The sequence below is a fragment of the Harpia harpyja genome, chromosome 3, assembly GCF_026419915.1.
Source record: "Harpia harpyja isolate bHarHar1 chromosome 3, bHarHar1 primary haplotype, whole genome shotgun sequence".
NCBI lineage: Eukaryota > Metazoa > Chordata > Aves > Accipitriformes > Accipitridae > Harpia > Harpia harpyja.
Genome location: NC_068942.1, coordinates 49,371,139 through 49,389,203, shown reverse-complemented (window position 1 = coordinate 49,389,203; position 18,065 = coordinate 49,371,139). Strand labels below are relative to the sequence as shown.

Sequence of the window (18,065 nt, the reverse complement as noted above, 5' to 3'; positions counted from 1 at the left end):
CTTCTTTTAAGATATCTTAAAGATAGTCCCTTAAGATTAAAATCATTCTTTTCAAATGACCATGGTGTCTTCTAATTGTTACAGAAATAGGTAGAAAATAGCTTTGGAAATCTTTAGTAACAGGAATACGTAATTAGAAATAATAAAAAGCAGACACCAAGACTCCAGTAGTACCTGGTACCTGGGTATCCTTAGTATCTAAGGATAGTCTCAATAAACATTTCTTGCTTGTTATTTAAGTCCTATATGGGGAAGTCTGGTACTTTTCAGTGATGCATTAACTACTTAAACCTAAATTAACAGAAAAGCTTGTATCAGAAAGGAAAAACAAAAATTTATGGCTATTAAATGTATGTGTCTGTTGAATTTAAAGAATATCTACTAACTTTAAAAAAATATATTTAACTCCAAAGTAAAAGAAGCAGTCCTACTTGTATCCCTGCATGTTCCAATTCACTAGTACAGCAGAACAGACGCCAAGCGTTGATACCTACACTAACTGTTCAATAACTTTAGAATTTCTGAGTACTTATTTGCTGCTCAAGAAGTATTGCAAATATTAAGAGATCATAAATATTTCTTCTTCGTATGAAGTACATTCCTATGACGTACAGCTAACACATGGGTATTTGATGGGACCATAATAGATATCTAGTTTAATATGCCATTATTTCTCAGCTGATGGGTCACAACAGGTAGATTATGGGGTGCTGAAAATAGTATTACAATACATATAAAAAGAAATTATTTTTTCCTAACTACTTCATTTTCTGTCAGCCTCTCCATACATAATTGTTCTAACTGATAAAATTTGCGGTCTTGTTCAATAGTAACTGTAACAAATAGGTGGAAAGCAGAACAGTTTTGTTTGCGTTCAATGATGAATCGCCAATTAAAAAAAATAGTAAGTCCTGAACTTACACGTCAAGTCTAGCTTCAGAAATAGCAAAAAAAAACCCAAACCAACCCCAAAAGAAAAACCCCACCAAAAAAACCCCGAAACCCACATGAAAAACAGAGATTAAAATGAAAAACAGTGATTTGAGAGACCCCAATAATTACATAAAAGCCATTTCATGCTGAAAGTCTGAATTTTGAGTAGGAACATGATTCATGTTTGATTATGATGGAAACACAGGAATTTTGCTGAGGAATGTTTTCAGAAGACTTTGGGAAACAATAAAGAATAGTTGAAAAACTGTCCTAATTATCTATTTTTTGAAATCATAATAATCTGATCCCTCAAGTCTCCTTGAAGATCTGGGAAATATCTAATCATTTTAATACACTCCATAATATTTTCACAGGACAAATATGACAAGTTAGAGCAGAGTTAGAGAGTACTGATTGTACTCCCACTACATGATTATTTTTTCATGCTTACTGATTTGCTTTTAACTCCAAACCTAGAATTACAAACCTAAACACAGATCTAATGGTATCGTATAATAATGCAAAATTACACTTCCCAAATATTTCAAATATGCCAATTTATGCAAAAAGAAAAGAAAAAAAATCACACTATTCTGTGTTCCATAAATACAAATGGGCCTTTATCATAAGAGTAGATATTAGATGGCATTGACATAGATGAGAAATATATCTTTATGATTAGAAGAGGTGTCAATCAGTTGCACTTTAAATATCAGTGTAAGAAGGACAGCAACACTGGTGGTGCCTCTGTAATAACTTATTTTAAAAAGGGTAAAAATGCTGTGCAGCAGCTATGACAGGAGTGAGAAAAACATGAGAGAAACAGCCCGCAGACACCACGATCAGTGAAGAAGGAGTGTGAGGAGGTACTCCAAGTGCCAGAGCAGAGATTCCATGCAGCCTGTGGAAAAGACCATTTTGGAGCAGGTTGTTCCCCTGCAGCCCATGGAGGACCACACCAGAGCAGATATACGCACTGCAGCCTGTAGAGGACCGCGTGCTACAGCAGGGTCCTGGCAGGAACTGTGGCCAGTGGAGAGGAGTCCAGGCAGGAGCAGGTTTTCTGACAGAACTGTGGCCCATGGGGGACCCATGCTGGAGCAGTCTGTTCCTGAAGGACTGTAGCCCATGGAAAGGACCTGCGCTGGAGCAGTTCTTGAAGAACTGCCCAGTGGGAAAGACCCACACTGGAGCAGTTCGTTAAGGACTGTAGCCCATGGATCAGACCCAGGCTGGAACAGGGGAAAGGTGTGAAGAGAAGGGAGCAGCAGAGACACAGTGTTATGAACTGACTGCAACCCATCCCCCTGCACTGCTCAGTGTGGAGGGTGTAGAAGAGTCAGGAACAAAGTGGTGAAGTTCAGCCTGGGAAGAACGGGGTGGGGAGAGAAGGTGGTTTTAGTTTTGTCTTTCTTTCTCACCCTCCTACTCTATTTTTTTTTTTAATTGGCAATAAATTAAATTAATTTTCCCCAAGTTGAGTCTGGTTTGCCCATGACAGTATTGGTAAGTCATCACACTGTTCTTATCTTGACTTACAAGCTTTTTCATTTTATTTTCTCCCCATCTTGCTGAGGAGGGGGAGTGAAAGCAGCTTGGTGGGCACCTGGCAGCCAACCAAGGTTAATCCATCACACCTGTTTTGGAGGCAAAAGTAATCTTCAGTGTCTTCCTCAGAAACTTTCTCTAGGAAGACATCTTGGAGGAGTTCAGGAATTTAGGGACCTTGAAAATTCTGACAGGTTTTAACCTCTAAATTGTAATCCTTACATATCCATTTAAGCTTCAAAAATTGTATCAGGATGTACAGCAGAACCATGGCTGGCTAAACATTTGGAAACTATACTAGCATAGTTAACAACATGATTACAAAGTCTGTTTAGATTCAGTGTATATGAAAAGGAAGAATGAAAAGCAGAAAGTAAAAAAGCTTGTAAACTTATTTAATGACAAAGAAAGTACAAAATATTTTTCTTTAGTTCATAAAGTAATAGATTTCACATGAACGGCCCCTCAAAAGGCATGTCTTTACGACATGAATAATGTAAGAGCTAAGCAGGGCTAATCAAGCTAGAGACACACAATGCCAGTGTAGCTATTCAGTTTCCATTACAGAAATGTATATTTAGAACTAATTGAGTAAATGTTTAACAGTCTGCTGTGCCATATATTTATTATTAAATACCCACTGATTTATATATTTGTCTTTTCCTGTATTTTTTGTGCATTTATTGTTAACTTTCATTATTATTTGGAGTCTTGCCAATAGAAATAAAGACAACTCAGCCAGACCACCTCTGTTTTAGCTTTTCGTAGTTGCTTGAATGGTCATTAAACCACTGATAGCCAGAAATACATTTACAATATATTATGAGATATTCCTACTTAAACTGCTATTTGGTTGATCCCAAACCAAGGGCACAATGTACTTTCCTAAAAGTGTTCCTCAAATTCTATGTAAAAAACCCCCCAACAAACCTCTCCACACTACACCAACCAAGAATTTCTCATGAGATTTGACATAGTTTTCTCCAATCTGTTGTATCTATGTAAAGAGAGCTTTGAAAAGGAGCACTGGGAAATTATGCATCCAGTTCCAATGAACTCCCAGATTTAATCTGCAACAGACTAATCTGCCTTAAAAAAAATAGAAAGAATGTAGATAATCAGCCAAACACATTCAAGTGTAAAACCGGATACAAGCACATTTAATCTCTCCATTAAAATCTAGCTGTCCTTCTTCTGAAGTATACTTTTTGTTGCAAGTGTTGCAATATAAACACTGAATAGGCCACACAGCTGCTAACGGGTAGTATTACTCTAAATGACAAAGTTTCACAAAACTGACACTGGAATTGATAAGAATTTGTCTCTGACACTGGAATTGATAAGAATTTGTCAGTTTAATAGAAATCATATCAGACTTTAAATGTCAAAATGAACCGTGCTTTAGCAACGATTTCACAATAATTTCCTTTTTGCTAAAAGAGACTGAACTGATCTGTCTGAGGGCATATTGGGGAGTTTTGTCCTTTGTCCCCAAATCTATTTGTGATAAGATATACCCAAGCATCATGCACATTTTATTCTAACTTCCTGCTTAACTTTCCAACTCCTACTAGTCAGCAGGTTGGCTCACAACCTATGGCTTCTACCTAGCACCTGGTTCCCCTCAGAGAATCTTCTCCAAGAATCTCACTTCCTGGCCCATACATTCATAATTCCACCCATGAACTTAAATCCAGTTTAAAGATTCTACATTGTTACTTTCTGAGTCTTCTCCTAACTAAAGAATTCCATAGCTTTTCTGCATGGAGGTATCTCCAGACTCACATTATCTAGTTTTTTAGTTCACTCCAGAGGACAAATCTTCCAGTCAACCAATAGTTCAGCAGACATCTGCCAGAGCAGCTGCCATCCCTTTTACCAGTTTGTCTATTGCTCTTCTCCCAGATGCCATGCAATGAAACAGTTAACAGCTCTTGGTTCTCCATTCCTTATACAGACAGATCCCAGTCTTACAGAAAAATGAAACAAATAGATCTTCTCCATGAAAGCCTTAATCATGTCTATATGCTCCACAATCTTGACCTTCCCTAAGATGACTGAGTATCACCAATACATGATTACTAGTCTGTTTCCTTGGCTAAGAAAAGGAACAGCAGTCAAAACATCTCACTGGAAGCAAGCAGTCTTAGCTATTTAACAGACTAATAAGAAACTCGCATCAAGACACAAATATTTTCCATACGCCACTACACAGATTTTAGCAATTTATGTCAAAGGAATAAACTAGGCAGTGTAAATGAAATAGATTCATGCAAAGTTTGGATTTAAAATATTCTCTAATAATTGAAGAAAAATGTTTATCGTTATCATTCTAAGCTGCTAAACTTAAAACACACACACACATAGACACAGTTAATGGAACCCACAGGCTACTGATGTGGCAGTTTATCAAATGTAGCTGTAATGACAGATAAATATTACAGGCAATTCGCACTTCATGAAAGGATAAAAGTGTCAGTGTGTAGGTACCAGTTTTACTGCAGGCCATAATCAGCAAGTAAACCAAAGTGCAAATGTCTAAAAAGTTTATAGCCCTCTATGAAGGCCTCGTCTTGTCAGGTATTGATTTAGGTTTTCAGAGGACTTTGCCAGTGTTAAACAAAGTGAGTGTTTGTGAACTTAGAGGACATGTTTTACCTCTGCCAACAAAAGTTGCCTGAAGCTAAGTGTGAATACCTTCCCATTGCTTTAATATAAGGAAATGGAAGAAACTGTTCCTTACACAACTATTTTCTTCTTAAATAGAGGGCAGTCCAGAGTGAATGTTTCATATTCTCCACCTTCTCCACAAACATGGACTCCATATTTCTCAGAAAGCTAACACAAAAGGGAAATTAAAATACATAAGTATTACATTAAAGCAGTCTATTAAATATATTTTGCGGAAAATTTCAGTGTGCACTTTCTAAAAGGCTACCAATTACAAGGCTGAAAAAACCCAAGTATCATACAGACAGTTTTTGATTTCTTCATATGCGTATTACAATGGTCTAAAAATTACCAATGCATTATATTTTAAGTAGAACTGTCACTGTAACATTCATATAAACAAATTAATTCCTAGTCCTTCTTCCTCAGCAGACATGAAAGGTTGCTCAGACTCCCGCATTTGTCTACCTTTCTTTAGCATAAGTAGTTCACTTCTGTGAGAAATTTGTACTGTAAATCAACACAAAAAGTAGCACTTCACATAGAAGTATACAATGAACACAACTTTTGGCAACAGATTCAACAACTACATTCTATATTTTGGTAAACATCCATTCTTTCAAAAAAATTCTAACAAATAGAACCAACAAGAGTTTTCTAAGTCAAAAGCAAAAAGGTAAAGCAAGAGCTAAAGATGTAGCAACATGCTGTTTCCTTTATAAATTATACTGAATATACTTTCTAAATCAAAATATAAATTTATGAATAGTCCTGAAGCTCTGGATAACCCACTAAAACACACCACTACATAAACCAATACATTCAAAATAAGAGACATGACTATCTTAATTATTCCCTGCTTTATAAATGAGCAGCTGTTGAGCAGGAACCAAAGTTCTTTTGCTGGATTAAGGAGTGCACAACTGCTGAATAGTTCGCTGTAATTCTGTATTAATGTACTGTACTGATAGGTAGTAATCAAGCACCTGTACCATGCTGGAGCATGGGGACACACTCCCTTTTTCTGCAGGAGAAATTCACCTCCTCATCAGCAGAATATATCACCTTCTAAAGTGTCCCAGCACTAGCTGCTTCAAGCCAAGTCCAGTCCAGGTTTTACACACTGAGCAAGCATTAACATTCTGCTTCAAGTAGTTCACAAGAAGCTGAACTTCAGTCCTCAACTCCATTGCAGACACCAGAGTTACTATTGGGAATATTTATTTAACCCCCTTATGCTTTTCCTTAGAGGAACAGATGCCCACCTACGACGCTTCTACAGTCAAAGTAGCAATGCAGTTCTCCACAACATGTAGGAGATGGTTAGAAGAAGTCTGTCTGGGGACTAGAAAATAATTCCAAATCTGTTGTCTTTTTTTTAGGCAAGCATGAGACTGGGTTATTTATACATTGTACGTTCAATTTTTTATATGGTTACCAGAATATTTGTGTAGTAAGTCTATTTGATATATTCAAATGATACTGTATTTTTATTGTTGAAGCTGAATGTATAGTTTGTGTTACTTTAGAGTTCTCTTTCAAAGTTTATTTTAAAACTTCAAGGAGTGTTTACAACTTCAGTCATCATCTTAGCTAAAAAAAAAAAAATTCAAAATTAGATGTGAAAGAAGAAAATGCAATACACGTAACTTGAATGTTTTCATAAAATCAAAGACTACTTTTTAAATTTAAAATTCAGTTAGTTAAACAAAAGGCCTGAATCCTCTTCAGCCTTTATTTTGGAGAAAAGTATAAATGTTCTGAGAAAACAATACCTTGGTAATGCTCTATGTGACTGTTTAGTTGTCTGGTGGTGCAAAATCTAAATCTCTTTTGGAACGTATATTAAATCATTTTTCAATGTCTTGTTATGGGAGGTATTTTTCATTTTTCCTTTCACATTTTCTTTTAAAGAAAAGGAGCAGAAGAAAACCTTTAATCAAGTGCTCATTAAAAAATTATACTCCTGACATGAAAGAGAACTCCATCTGTCAACGACGGCAACAAGGTTTCTATAGGACAAATATATCAAGAATAATTAATGTTGATGCAACAAGAATGGACAGCCTACAAAACAGTTAGTCAAAACCTTTTATTCTTCTCATTGTAGCTCCCACTGCAAAAAATCCTAAACAAAACTATTAAAAAAATGAAAGAGAGAAAAACAGAAAAGATCTAACTGTAACCTTTCACTGAATAGAAGGAGTGACTGTTTACAAGTCACTTTCAAAACTGGTACCTCTGCTTGTAAACATCAGTGCCTAGAATAATTATTGGCAATTAACATTGAATACTCAAAAGATGTGAGACTATTTCCTATCTTTGTTGTGGGAAATCCTCATTTTCAATGTCACTGGCTTCAAGATCATTCCTGACACCAATTATACAAGGTGCTAAAGGATGTTCAGTTCCCACTAATGTCAACAGGAACGAGAATATTCAGCAGCTCATAGAACAGATTCTTAATGTTGATTTAACAAAGTCAGCAATATTTTTAAAATGTCATCAATGACATCAGAACTTTGTCTTTCAGTCATTTAGAATATTAACATTTTTTGAAGACCAATTATTTTGTTTTGAAAGTTGGATGTTACATTCATAACAACACAACAGCTTAGAGACTAATCTAAATTTGGATTGCTAAATCTGCCTTCTAGTTCAGATGAGCCAGAAAACAGCAAATTTACAAGTTACACTTAACTAAAAATGGAAGTCCAATTCAAAATCCAAAAGAAATATATGATGAAAACATCTTCTAGACTACACAAAATTAACCTTAACTCAAATACACAGTAAGACACAAGGTATGTAGACAATCAGCCCAAACATTAGCCAAAGAACAGTCTCTTCCTACCTTGGGAATGAAACACAAGGATTAAAGCTGACTTTCTCATTTAAGTTTAGTAATCAAAGATAAAAGATATGAATTCAAGTGAAGACTTTGTCCCCAGACAGAAATTGTAACACTTAGTAAATTCTCTATAATTACTGAAATGCTCTTTACATCACAACTACTCATCAACTTCTAATGCAAGCATATAAATGACTAAACATTTTCTTATTGTCTATTAGCAGAGACAGAAGTACAGACAAATATAACCATAATATACATTTACCATTCTATTAATAAATTCTAAAGAGAGTGTGAGCAGCCCCTGAGATCTGGCAAGTTGCCAACAAATTCTTTAGTGTAAAAAGCTAGGGCCTCTAGTATACAGGAAACAGTGGGACATGAGCACAATTTAATAATTTACCAATTATGTAGTAACCATTCATCAGTAATTAATAAAAGACCTATCATTTAGAAAAAAGGAATAAATTCAAGAACTTTCCTTGCCACAATGCCAATGACCTAAGCCAGTAAAATTCACTCCTGATAAAAGTATGTGTTGCAGATCATGACTGTACTCATCAGTTCAACCTTATGTATGTAAAGTCAGAAAAAAAATTGCAAAATTAAATCAAAGCTTTTCCCACTCAATACTCCTCCCATTTTTCTGCTGCTACAACAGCAAAAACACCTCACCTTTATGTCAGTAATTATTATCATTTCTATGGTACACATAAACTAAAGTAAATCAGAAGACTGAAAATTTAGGTGACAATGTATTTTTCCAAAGTTAAATAATTCAGTGGATGAAATCAGGGCTGGGTTGTAGGTTGGTTGGTTGGTTTTTGTTTTGTTTTGCACCTTTTTTTTTCCAATTAATGTTGACACGCCTTTTATAATGCCCAACGAGATTTCTTCTAAAAAGAAAATGATTACTTCATGCTGCTTTCTTGTATGTCCAAAAGACAAATTATAATAGGCATATTATAGTAATACAAGTTGATTTTGATTTTATTGCCTGTTCCTTAAGGTAAACTTTTAGTATAAAAACGAAGTAAGTAAGTAAAGTCCTAATTCCTGATTTTTAGTATCAGAGAAGTTGAACTTTGTGAATACATGCTAAAACGTAAAGCAGGATATTCCCTACCAATCCCAAATGACTCAACATGTCATACATGTCGTGGTTCAGTATCAAAGACCCTCTTATATTCAACACTGGCATTTTTCTGGGCACTGAACTTATGAAGATATAAACTGGCTTTCAAGAAAACCAAAGAACATGTAGAAGACTATTTAATTAATTTTAAACAGAACTGCAAAAATTCTCACAAACTTGCACACCACACTAGAGAAAATGCTGTAATGACAAACCCTGCACCTAGCTGAATAAACAACTATGTAAAGTAACATTAGATGTCAATAGAGAACCCAAAGGAAAATCCCATAAGAATAGGAAAAAGCATAAATTAGAAAAAAACAACAAGAAATTTGAAATTACTGGTTAGATAATACAACACAAATCAAAGATACAAGAGTATATAAAGCTGTGGTAGTTTTGGGGATGTGCAATGTTAAAAATTACTTTATTATGGTGTGTGCTTTGTATGGTCAGAATATTAAATTTTATCTCTCCTCCTTACTGAAAACTGTGAACTCCTTGCTCTCACATTCTGTCTACCAGAATTTCTGATGCTGAAGACTTCATTGCCTTGCAAAAGAGTATTTTTCACATCATAAACCTAAACATTTCTCTTCAGTTTATAGTTAATGATTTGGTTTTATTAGGCCTTAAGGCCAACTAAGTATCCAGTAAAAACAATTTATTTGTACTGACTTTGACTTTCATAGCATGCATATGCACAAGAAACAGCTACTTGAACAAATAATCAGTTGTGCAGTCCAATGGCCTGACAACCAGTTCCAAGTAGGGTCAGAATGCCCTACTAGTTCTATACCTTAAGCTATGCAGTTGTTGCTCTGTTTATTGTTGTATCAATAAAAGATAAAACCTGCAAATGTGGGTTTCAAGAAGTATTAAACCATGAAAGCAAGAATTTCAGTGAAACCAAGTAAGAAAGAATCACTTCACTTGAGCCAAACATCAAGAAGAATACACTTAATTCCCCCAAATACCAGGTACTTCTGGATTTCTTAGTTTATTATTTTCTTTTTAAAATGAATGATGGTGAAATCAAATGGAGAACAATACTTCTTAAGCCTTATTTTAATTATACCTTATTAACATAACTAAAATTGCAATACTTGCTGCTATAGTTTTAAAGAAAGTCAAGACTACTGATTCAACTGAGGTGAGTAGCTACCCATCTGCATCCCCATTGAAGTTGTAACCTGAATTTTGGTAACAGAACCTTTCTGTGAATGCAGGGACTGTACTTTCCCCTTTTTGATTTATTTAACTAGTCCCAAATAAATATTAATTCATCCAAATGTGACTGACCAGTATGGTGTTGATATTACAGTAAAGTTGATGCTTCTGTTAAATCCGTTCCACAGTAAATTGTTCATTGTTTCCTGATTACAAAGTTTTATCCTTCTTAGCTGTCACTTGCTAAGGTTCTAAAGAAGCAGCTCTGACAAACAGAAACATTGTTTAAGTGATCTGCAGCAACAAACTGTGGGAGGAGCACTTAAATGTTTATCGTACTCTTAAACTACATATTATTTACTCATGACTCTAAAGATCTTCCAAACAACCTTTCTGGTAATTTATCAATCAGTAGCCATTTCTAAAGTACATGCGGAACATGACTTCACATGTCAGTAAAACTGCTTTTCCACAGTAATGTTAGTCTCTTGCACTATACAGCATGCTAGAGTCAGAGCAGGCCTATGACACAAACACGGGGTGCAACGAAGACTCCAGTCTGGCATGTTCACGCAGTGCAATGCCAACTTAGCAGTCAAGCTCCTGGAAGCCATCTAACCATGTTCACAAGTGGTGAACTGAAACTTGCGGACTCTAGTTCTCAGTGGCTTATTAGCTGAGCCGAACAGCCATGTTAATACAGTTTCCAATTCAAAGTTAGCTCAGTGTTCAATTAGATATTACCTAATCCAAAAGCTCACTGATGCACACATTCCCTCCTCCTTCCTTTTCCTGTAGAAATCCAATCTATACTTTTCAGAAAGGATAAATCCACTCCCTCTTCTAACTATTCTTGGATCTTAGACATATCCCAAGATTTAGCAACTACTAACTGTTTTAAGTGTACCTTTATTACCACCCCATGAAATAAAACATCTGCTAATGACACAACATGAACGAATATTTTATATATCTAGTTAATATATACTTGGTTTTGTGTACTCCTACTGTATGTCCCTGCCACTGCTTTTTTACCCATACTACGAGTATTTAGGAAGATATTTACTTCCCTACTTTCCTTCCTTCCCTTTTTCTGGAGCAGGAGAAAACACCTCTCCTTCCCATCCCCTGCTAATCTTGAACCTTTACTGTAGTCGAGATCATCTAAAGATTTAAGTGAAGCAAGACTTACAAAAAGAGAGAATGAATGGGATTTTTACATCAACTAGTCTACATAGCGGGGAGAGGAGGGGAGATTTCTGTGCAGATTCTCCAGCTCTGAAGCAGAAGCAACAAACTTCAAGCTAAGAACAGGCCCAAACCAATCTCTTCAAGTAAGAGTATTTGAATGTCATGGACCTTCATTCTTCCTCTTCAGCTTTGCGAAGTACCAATTATCTATCCCCTTCTCTCTAGCCATGTAAATGACCAACAAAATGAAGTTAAACTCCAGATATAATTCCTATTGAACTCCACTACCTTTCAGCAGTAAAAGAGATTTTTAAAGCTCCTAACAAATTCTGGTTACTTTTTCTTTCTCTTCTGCAAGTTTCCCATGCCCTTATTTGTTCCAGAAAAACTGCTTATGAAGCCACGCACAACGCTAGCTACCCAGATTAACAATAAAAAGTATTTTTAGGAGATTGTTTTGCACAAATTTAGAGAGCTTACACTGATAAAGTTACAGCAAGACTCTCTTAATAGCCAAACATGCAAGTAGCTGTGGGTATTTAACAGGCTCGAGGACAAGGAAGTGTGGTAAATTGACTTTGTCATATACAAATATGAAAAGACACTTTCAGAGCTGTTAAACTGTACTTAGCTTGATGTTTGATGCTTCTACCTCAAACTCAAAGAAGACTCGTGTACAAAATCTGGTCTCTTTTTTTCCCCTAGTTAAATAATTTTTCTTTAAATAAATCTACTAGCTCTGCCTACAAGCATTTTCCTGCTTTGAGTACTACATAACCCTTTGTACAGAATTACGTACATCCTCAGTAATAAACCTCTTATTCCATTTTTGAAGGGCCCTACTGTATGTAGTCTGACTGCAAAAAATGGTACGAAACCTTCAGATGGGGATATGCGGGGAAGTTTTGTATCACCTATGATTTTGCCACTACCATTCCTTGCTGTGAAAGTCTCTAACTTGCATGCAATTATTTAGCTTTATCATATTGACATACAAGTTAGTGTTCCCTTAACATTGAGGTTTCTTGCCTTTAGTTTGTTTTAAAGACACTGTCACAATTTGTGAACTACCTCCAGAAAGAATGTTTTTCATATTGGAAGTGCGTATATGAGGCTTATATTCTACTGTCCTGGTTTCAGCTGGGGTAGAGTTAATTGTCCTCCTAGTAGCTGGTACAGTGCTATGTTTACAGAGAAGAATGTTGATAACACTGATGTTTTCAGTTGTTGCTAAGTAATGTTTAGTCTAAAGTCAAGGATTTTTCAGCTTCTCATGCCCAGCCAGCAAGAAGGCTGGAAGGGCACAAGAAGTTGGGAGGGGACACAGCCAGGACAGCTGACCCAAACTGGCCAACAGGGTATTCCATACCATGTGACATCATGTCTAGTATAGAAACTGGGGGGATTGGGGGCGGGGGGATCGCCGCAAGGGGATCAACTGGGCATCAGTGGGTGGTGAGCAATTGCACTGTGCATCATTTGTACATTCCAATCCTTTTATTATTACTGCTGTCATTTTATTAGTGTTATCATTATCATTATTAAGTTTCTTTTTTTCTGTTCTATTAAACCATTCTTATCTCAAGCCACGAGTTTTACTTCTTTTCCCAATTTTCTCCCCCATCCCACTGGGTGGGGGGGAAGTGAGTGAGCGGCTGCGTGCTGCTTAGTTGCTGGGTGGGGTTAAACCACGACATCTACATGGAAAGATAAGCCTTGGGTTAGCAGCTAATTTCTGAAAGTAACTAAGTAATTTTTTATTAAGTTAATTTTACTGAATTTCTGCCTATGCTACTTTTTAATTGCAACTTTACCTGTACGAGTATCCTATAAGTAATACTCACCTCCAAAAGATCAGGCTCCATTTGATCCAGAGTTTTTCCTAGATGCTTATCTGGGTCTAAACCTGGGGAAAAAAAAAGTGTAAAAATATTTTTTATAAAGTACTGTTATGACATCAAGAAAGACTGCTTTTGCTTTTTTTTTTTTTTTTTTTCCCAAATGTAGCACATCTCCCTTAGAAACTAGTCCCACTGTATCTAAAATCATTTCTATCCTAAAGAAAACACACTTAGTCAGAATTTTCTCTTATCCCCTCTGGGCAACTGGTTTCCATGTTTGTGGAAAAATAAGGCCAATCACCTTTCTACTGCATGTAAACTGGAAAAGCTGTTGTTTTCCTTTCTTAGAAAATTCACTAACCAGTGAAGTCAACATGCGGTCCACGGTAATAAAAATACTACACAGAAACTACCTCTTTGAGTCAGAAGTTACCTTTGTAGATACCTATTAAATTAAAATACAAGTTAATTTTTTTATAGTTCCTGCAAATTGCTGGAAGGGACACAGACTGTTTTCCACAGTAAAAACTCTTTTGCTAAATCACATCCTCTGTGTGTGTGACCCACAGAAAAAAGATAAGAATTAAAAAGGATGGAGACATAAAGAAAACTCAGACTTATAGAATGTCTTGAATGTTGTACCTTTTGATCCATCACAAAATATTCTGTATGATGTCTACATTTTTATTTATTTTTCTTGTTAAAAAAGTAAGCCCTATTAACGTTTGATAATTTCTCTAACTTGCCCCTCTGTGTTCCTGTTTCAGCTTTTTCACTTTGAGTTTTGCCAGCTCATGGCTGTTAAATGGTCACTTCTCAGGAATAAATCAAATAATTTGATTATTTGGCAGAAATCAGTACTGGGATAAAAAACATCCAGGAACAACTGTTTCAAGAGCTGACATCTTCTTCAACCAAATAAATATCCTAGCTGGATTTGAGACTAAGTGGTCAAAAGGTCTTTACACACGAAGTAAGTAAGAAAAAACAAAAGGATGACTTCTGAAAGTGAAGGAACACTAGAAAATTTTCAGTGATCACACTTTTTACTACTCTTAATTATTGTGGTGTGAGGGGTTTTTTTGTACTGATCGCAATACTTGTCTATTTTTTCCTACTCTACTGCTTTATACAATAATGGGTATCATTAACGAGCTGCCACCAGAATGACTCCATTTAGAAGCCATTTCTGAAGTACGTACCTTGTAAAGCACTTTAGATCATTGATGATGAAAGCTGTTACATAAATGTATGGTATACTATTATATAAAGTTGTTGCTGAGTTCAAATAGCTGATATGCCTTTTAATTTTTACAGTGATAGTATTGGTATATTTAAATTCCTGTGAAACTAAAACAAGTAAGAGTGAATGAGATCTCAAAACATTAAGAAAGTTTTTAAATATTTCATTAAAGCACATTAAAAATTCCCTTACTATCTAGAGGAACACTATAAAAACTGCTTAATAATTAAAGTGAAAGAGGACTGAGTTTTTTTCCTCCCTCTATTCTTTTTTGGTATTGGTTTATTGTTCTTTATTAGCAGACTAAAAATGTGTATTGCTAGATATAAGATAATGATAATTTATGCTTGTTGAAATAATTTTGAAATATCTTAATTTCATTTCAATAGTTCCAGTGATTCTGGTGATGTCTTCCAACTTACACCAGCTTAGCATTATGTCCTTGATTTTAATGGGATGAGTATTAGGCTACACAAGCATTTTGTCTTAAAACAAACAAATAATGAGTACCACATTACAGTACTCATTTCACACATTCACATTAACATTCTTCAGTAACATAACTACTTTTCTAAGAAAAGCAACCCCTGTCCTTGATAAAACCAAATTTGTTTCCTTTAAATTTAAACCAGGGGATACATTACAAACATGTGAGAAGGGAAAAAGTTGTCAAAACCAGACACATTAACATACTATTTCTTTCACAACTTCTCTTTGATATTAAGAAGGATAACACCTACTGTTCTGCCCCCTAATGAACACAAAACAGTAATTTAAGGAAACTATTATACAAATAGTATACAAAATACAAATAAATTGCCTATGTATACACTATGGGTAAACTCTTCAGTAATATCCCACACCTACATGAAAATCTGTGAAAGTGCAATGCACCCCTTCTGCTTCTCAGTAGAATTCCATTTTTTGATAGCTTGTCTTTCTTTTGAAAAATATTATTTCCTTTAGTTTCTAATAGGTTTGTATTGTGAGTGAATAGAGACTGTCTGCTAAAGGCATCAAGAACCAATGTAACCTGTAATTTGCAGAACCAGCAACCCACATTTCAAATCTCTAATGGTACGCATGTATAGATGAAGCTGTATGTCTACTGCTACCATTAGTATAATAAAGTATCTATAACCATACTTAAATACCAGTTAATATGAATCTATACTTCTATTTGGTATGTTTTTCTTTAAACAAAGGGGTAGATTGATTCACATTCTTAAAATTACTTAGACTAAAAAGAAAAATAATGTATTGTAAATTCTTAGTACATTCCATTTAGCCACATCCTCCAGATTTTTCCTCCATGAAACTAGATGTGAAGAAAGCTGGATGGGTGGATAAACCAACAACAAGGTCCAGGGCCTGGATGACTGTGTGTAGAATTAAGAAATTAATTAGGAAGGGAACTATAACTTGCAGCACTGACATCTATTTTACTTAACTTGCATGTATCAATGGGAAGCAATTACAATTCAATTAAAATATTCACTTTTATTACTTTACTGACTGACCTTGAAGTTAATGCCCATTTTATTTAATTGCATCATCTATGAATAAATGTTAACCCTAGAATGTTATGCCCCATTATTTTCAATGCATTTTTAACTCTCCAACTGAACTACATCAGTCAATTTATTATGTGCTGTCAAGAGAGCAAGTGGGGCTTTATTTCTTTGAGATAGACCAGTATATGATGACAGAAACATCTCGAAAGATTTGATAATGCTGTTTTTAACAGTGCTCAGTAAAGCAAATTGTGCTCTCACCTCCAGTTTTGTGGCCTAGTTTTACTGTAAAATCAGTATGTGATAGCACAAATGGTATAATCACTTCAAAGTAATTTCTACTCCATCTGTAATTCCTGATAAAGCCACTGACAGGAGCAGAACTCCTTCCTGCAGATATCAACAAAGGCTGCACAGCCCTCTTATGCACAGCCACAAGACAAATTCTGTAGAGTACTGCAGCAATGTCAAAGACTGGGGCAGAAATTCAGGGCTTTGTTCTGTAGTGAAAAAATATGTACCAAAGAACATTACTAAAAGGCATTTCACTAGTGTTAATTTATGCAAAAGAACCGTATTTTAAATGGTTCACTTTGTACACATGTATTAGTATAGCATAAAGCCCTCACCTGAGGGGTAACTACCTGATATTACCTGCATTTTTCAAGACCATTAGAAAATCAAGTTCCATTTTCATGGCATTACATTCAGCTGATAAAACCCATATTCTGAAGCCTCATCTTACTAACAAGAACATGTTTTATACATGTTCAGAATTTAAAATAGTCTTGATTTTTAAGAAAGTATTTTATTATAAAAAATTCTTTCACCTCTTAGTAAAATGCTGAATAAATAAAATTAAATCATAATTATTGGTTTTAAGAAATGGTGGTACATAAAGTTCTTCTAAAAGCTACACTGAACCAAACTCTAAGCCACAACACATGAACACATTGTGAAAGAATCACTACCACACACACACACATCAATAAAATATGAGTTAACCATTATCTGTTGATAATATAGGGAAAAACCTCTGTCCTTTCCTGACTAACCAACCGTACCATCCAAAAAGTACATCTTATTCCCCTCTGACTTATTCCATAAAATAAGGTTAAAAACAAATATCCAAAGTCACTATCTATTATCAATATTCTTGAAATTTCATATATATAGAATTAGCATAGACTTTTGGAGAAAAAATTGGATCTTGTTTTAAAGTTACAGCAACTTAAAGTTCCCTTCTTTTTCCTTCTAGAGAACTATTGTTGAGAAGGTTAGTAACTGCCATCATTATGAATGTCAGGGACTGAGACTTAACTTCTGATGATGGAGGGCAGTATGATGCACAATAAGGTTTCTGGAAAGATCCTAATCAGCTGCTCACCAAAAGCAGAATTATTTAGAACTTTAAATAAGAAAAGAGGCAATGAAAGACTTAAGTTTTCTGGAACCAAAACTAGTCTCTTTCTCTCTCTTTTAAATTTCTTTTTCAGGAACAAAACAGAGTTAACAAGGAGGTGATGGGACCTTTAAGGTACAGAAATATGGAGAGAAAGCAAGAGAGTATAAAGGACAGCTGCAACCACCCATCTTAGAATTGGAACAGAGAAAACAGGATTATTTCTCAAGGTGAAATCCTCTACTTCAAATGTGGTAGGTTTCTTCTTTCTAAGTAAACAATACAAAATCACTGATTTGCATGAAGCAGGATCAAGCACTATTCTTTAAATGATACAGAATCAAAGAGTATATTTCTAACAGCACAGAAAAAGCCCATACACAAAAGCATTAGTTGGTAAAGCAAGTTTACTCTGCAGGAGTGCAGGAATATCAGATACCCTTCACAATGTAGGAGTGCACCCGCCACAGAGATATTAATGCACTGTACATCTATATCTTAAATTGCCTTGAGGTAAATTATTCCTGGTGTCATACTGAGTTTTCATTTCCATGAAGAGTTGGGAAG

General features: G+C 35.3%; 1 protein-coding gene across 3 annotated transcripts in view; it reads right to left on the bottom strand.

Moving 5' to 3' along the window:
- The window catches only part of DPH6 (diphthamine biosynthesis 6), a 215,851-nt gene that overhangs the window by 137,625 nt on the left and 60,161 nt on the right, over nucleotides 1–18,065 (bottom strand). For 2 of the 3 annotated variants that reach the window (XM_052782504.1, XM_052782506.1), the window contains exons 6-7: nucleotides 13,343–13,404; nucleotides 5,225–5,319 (exon numbers count right to left, since the gene is read on the bottom strand). In XM_052782504.1, the coding sequence (XP_052638464.1) occupies nucleotides 5,225–5,319; nucleotides 13,343–13,404 (157 nt within the window). The remainder of the gene's footprint in view (nucleotides 1–5,224; nucleotides 5,320–13,342; nucleotides 13,405–18,065) is intronic. The other variant, XM_052782507.1, reaches the window with a different exon arrangement.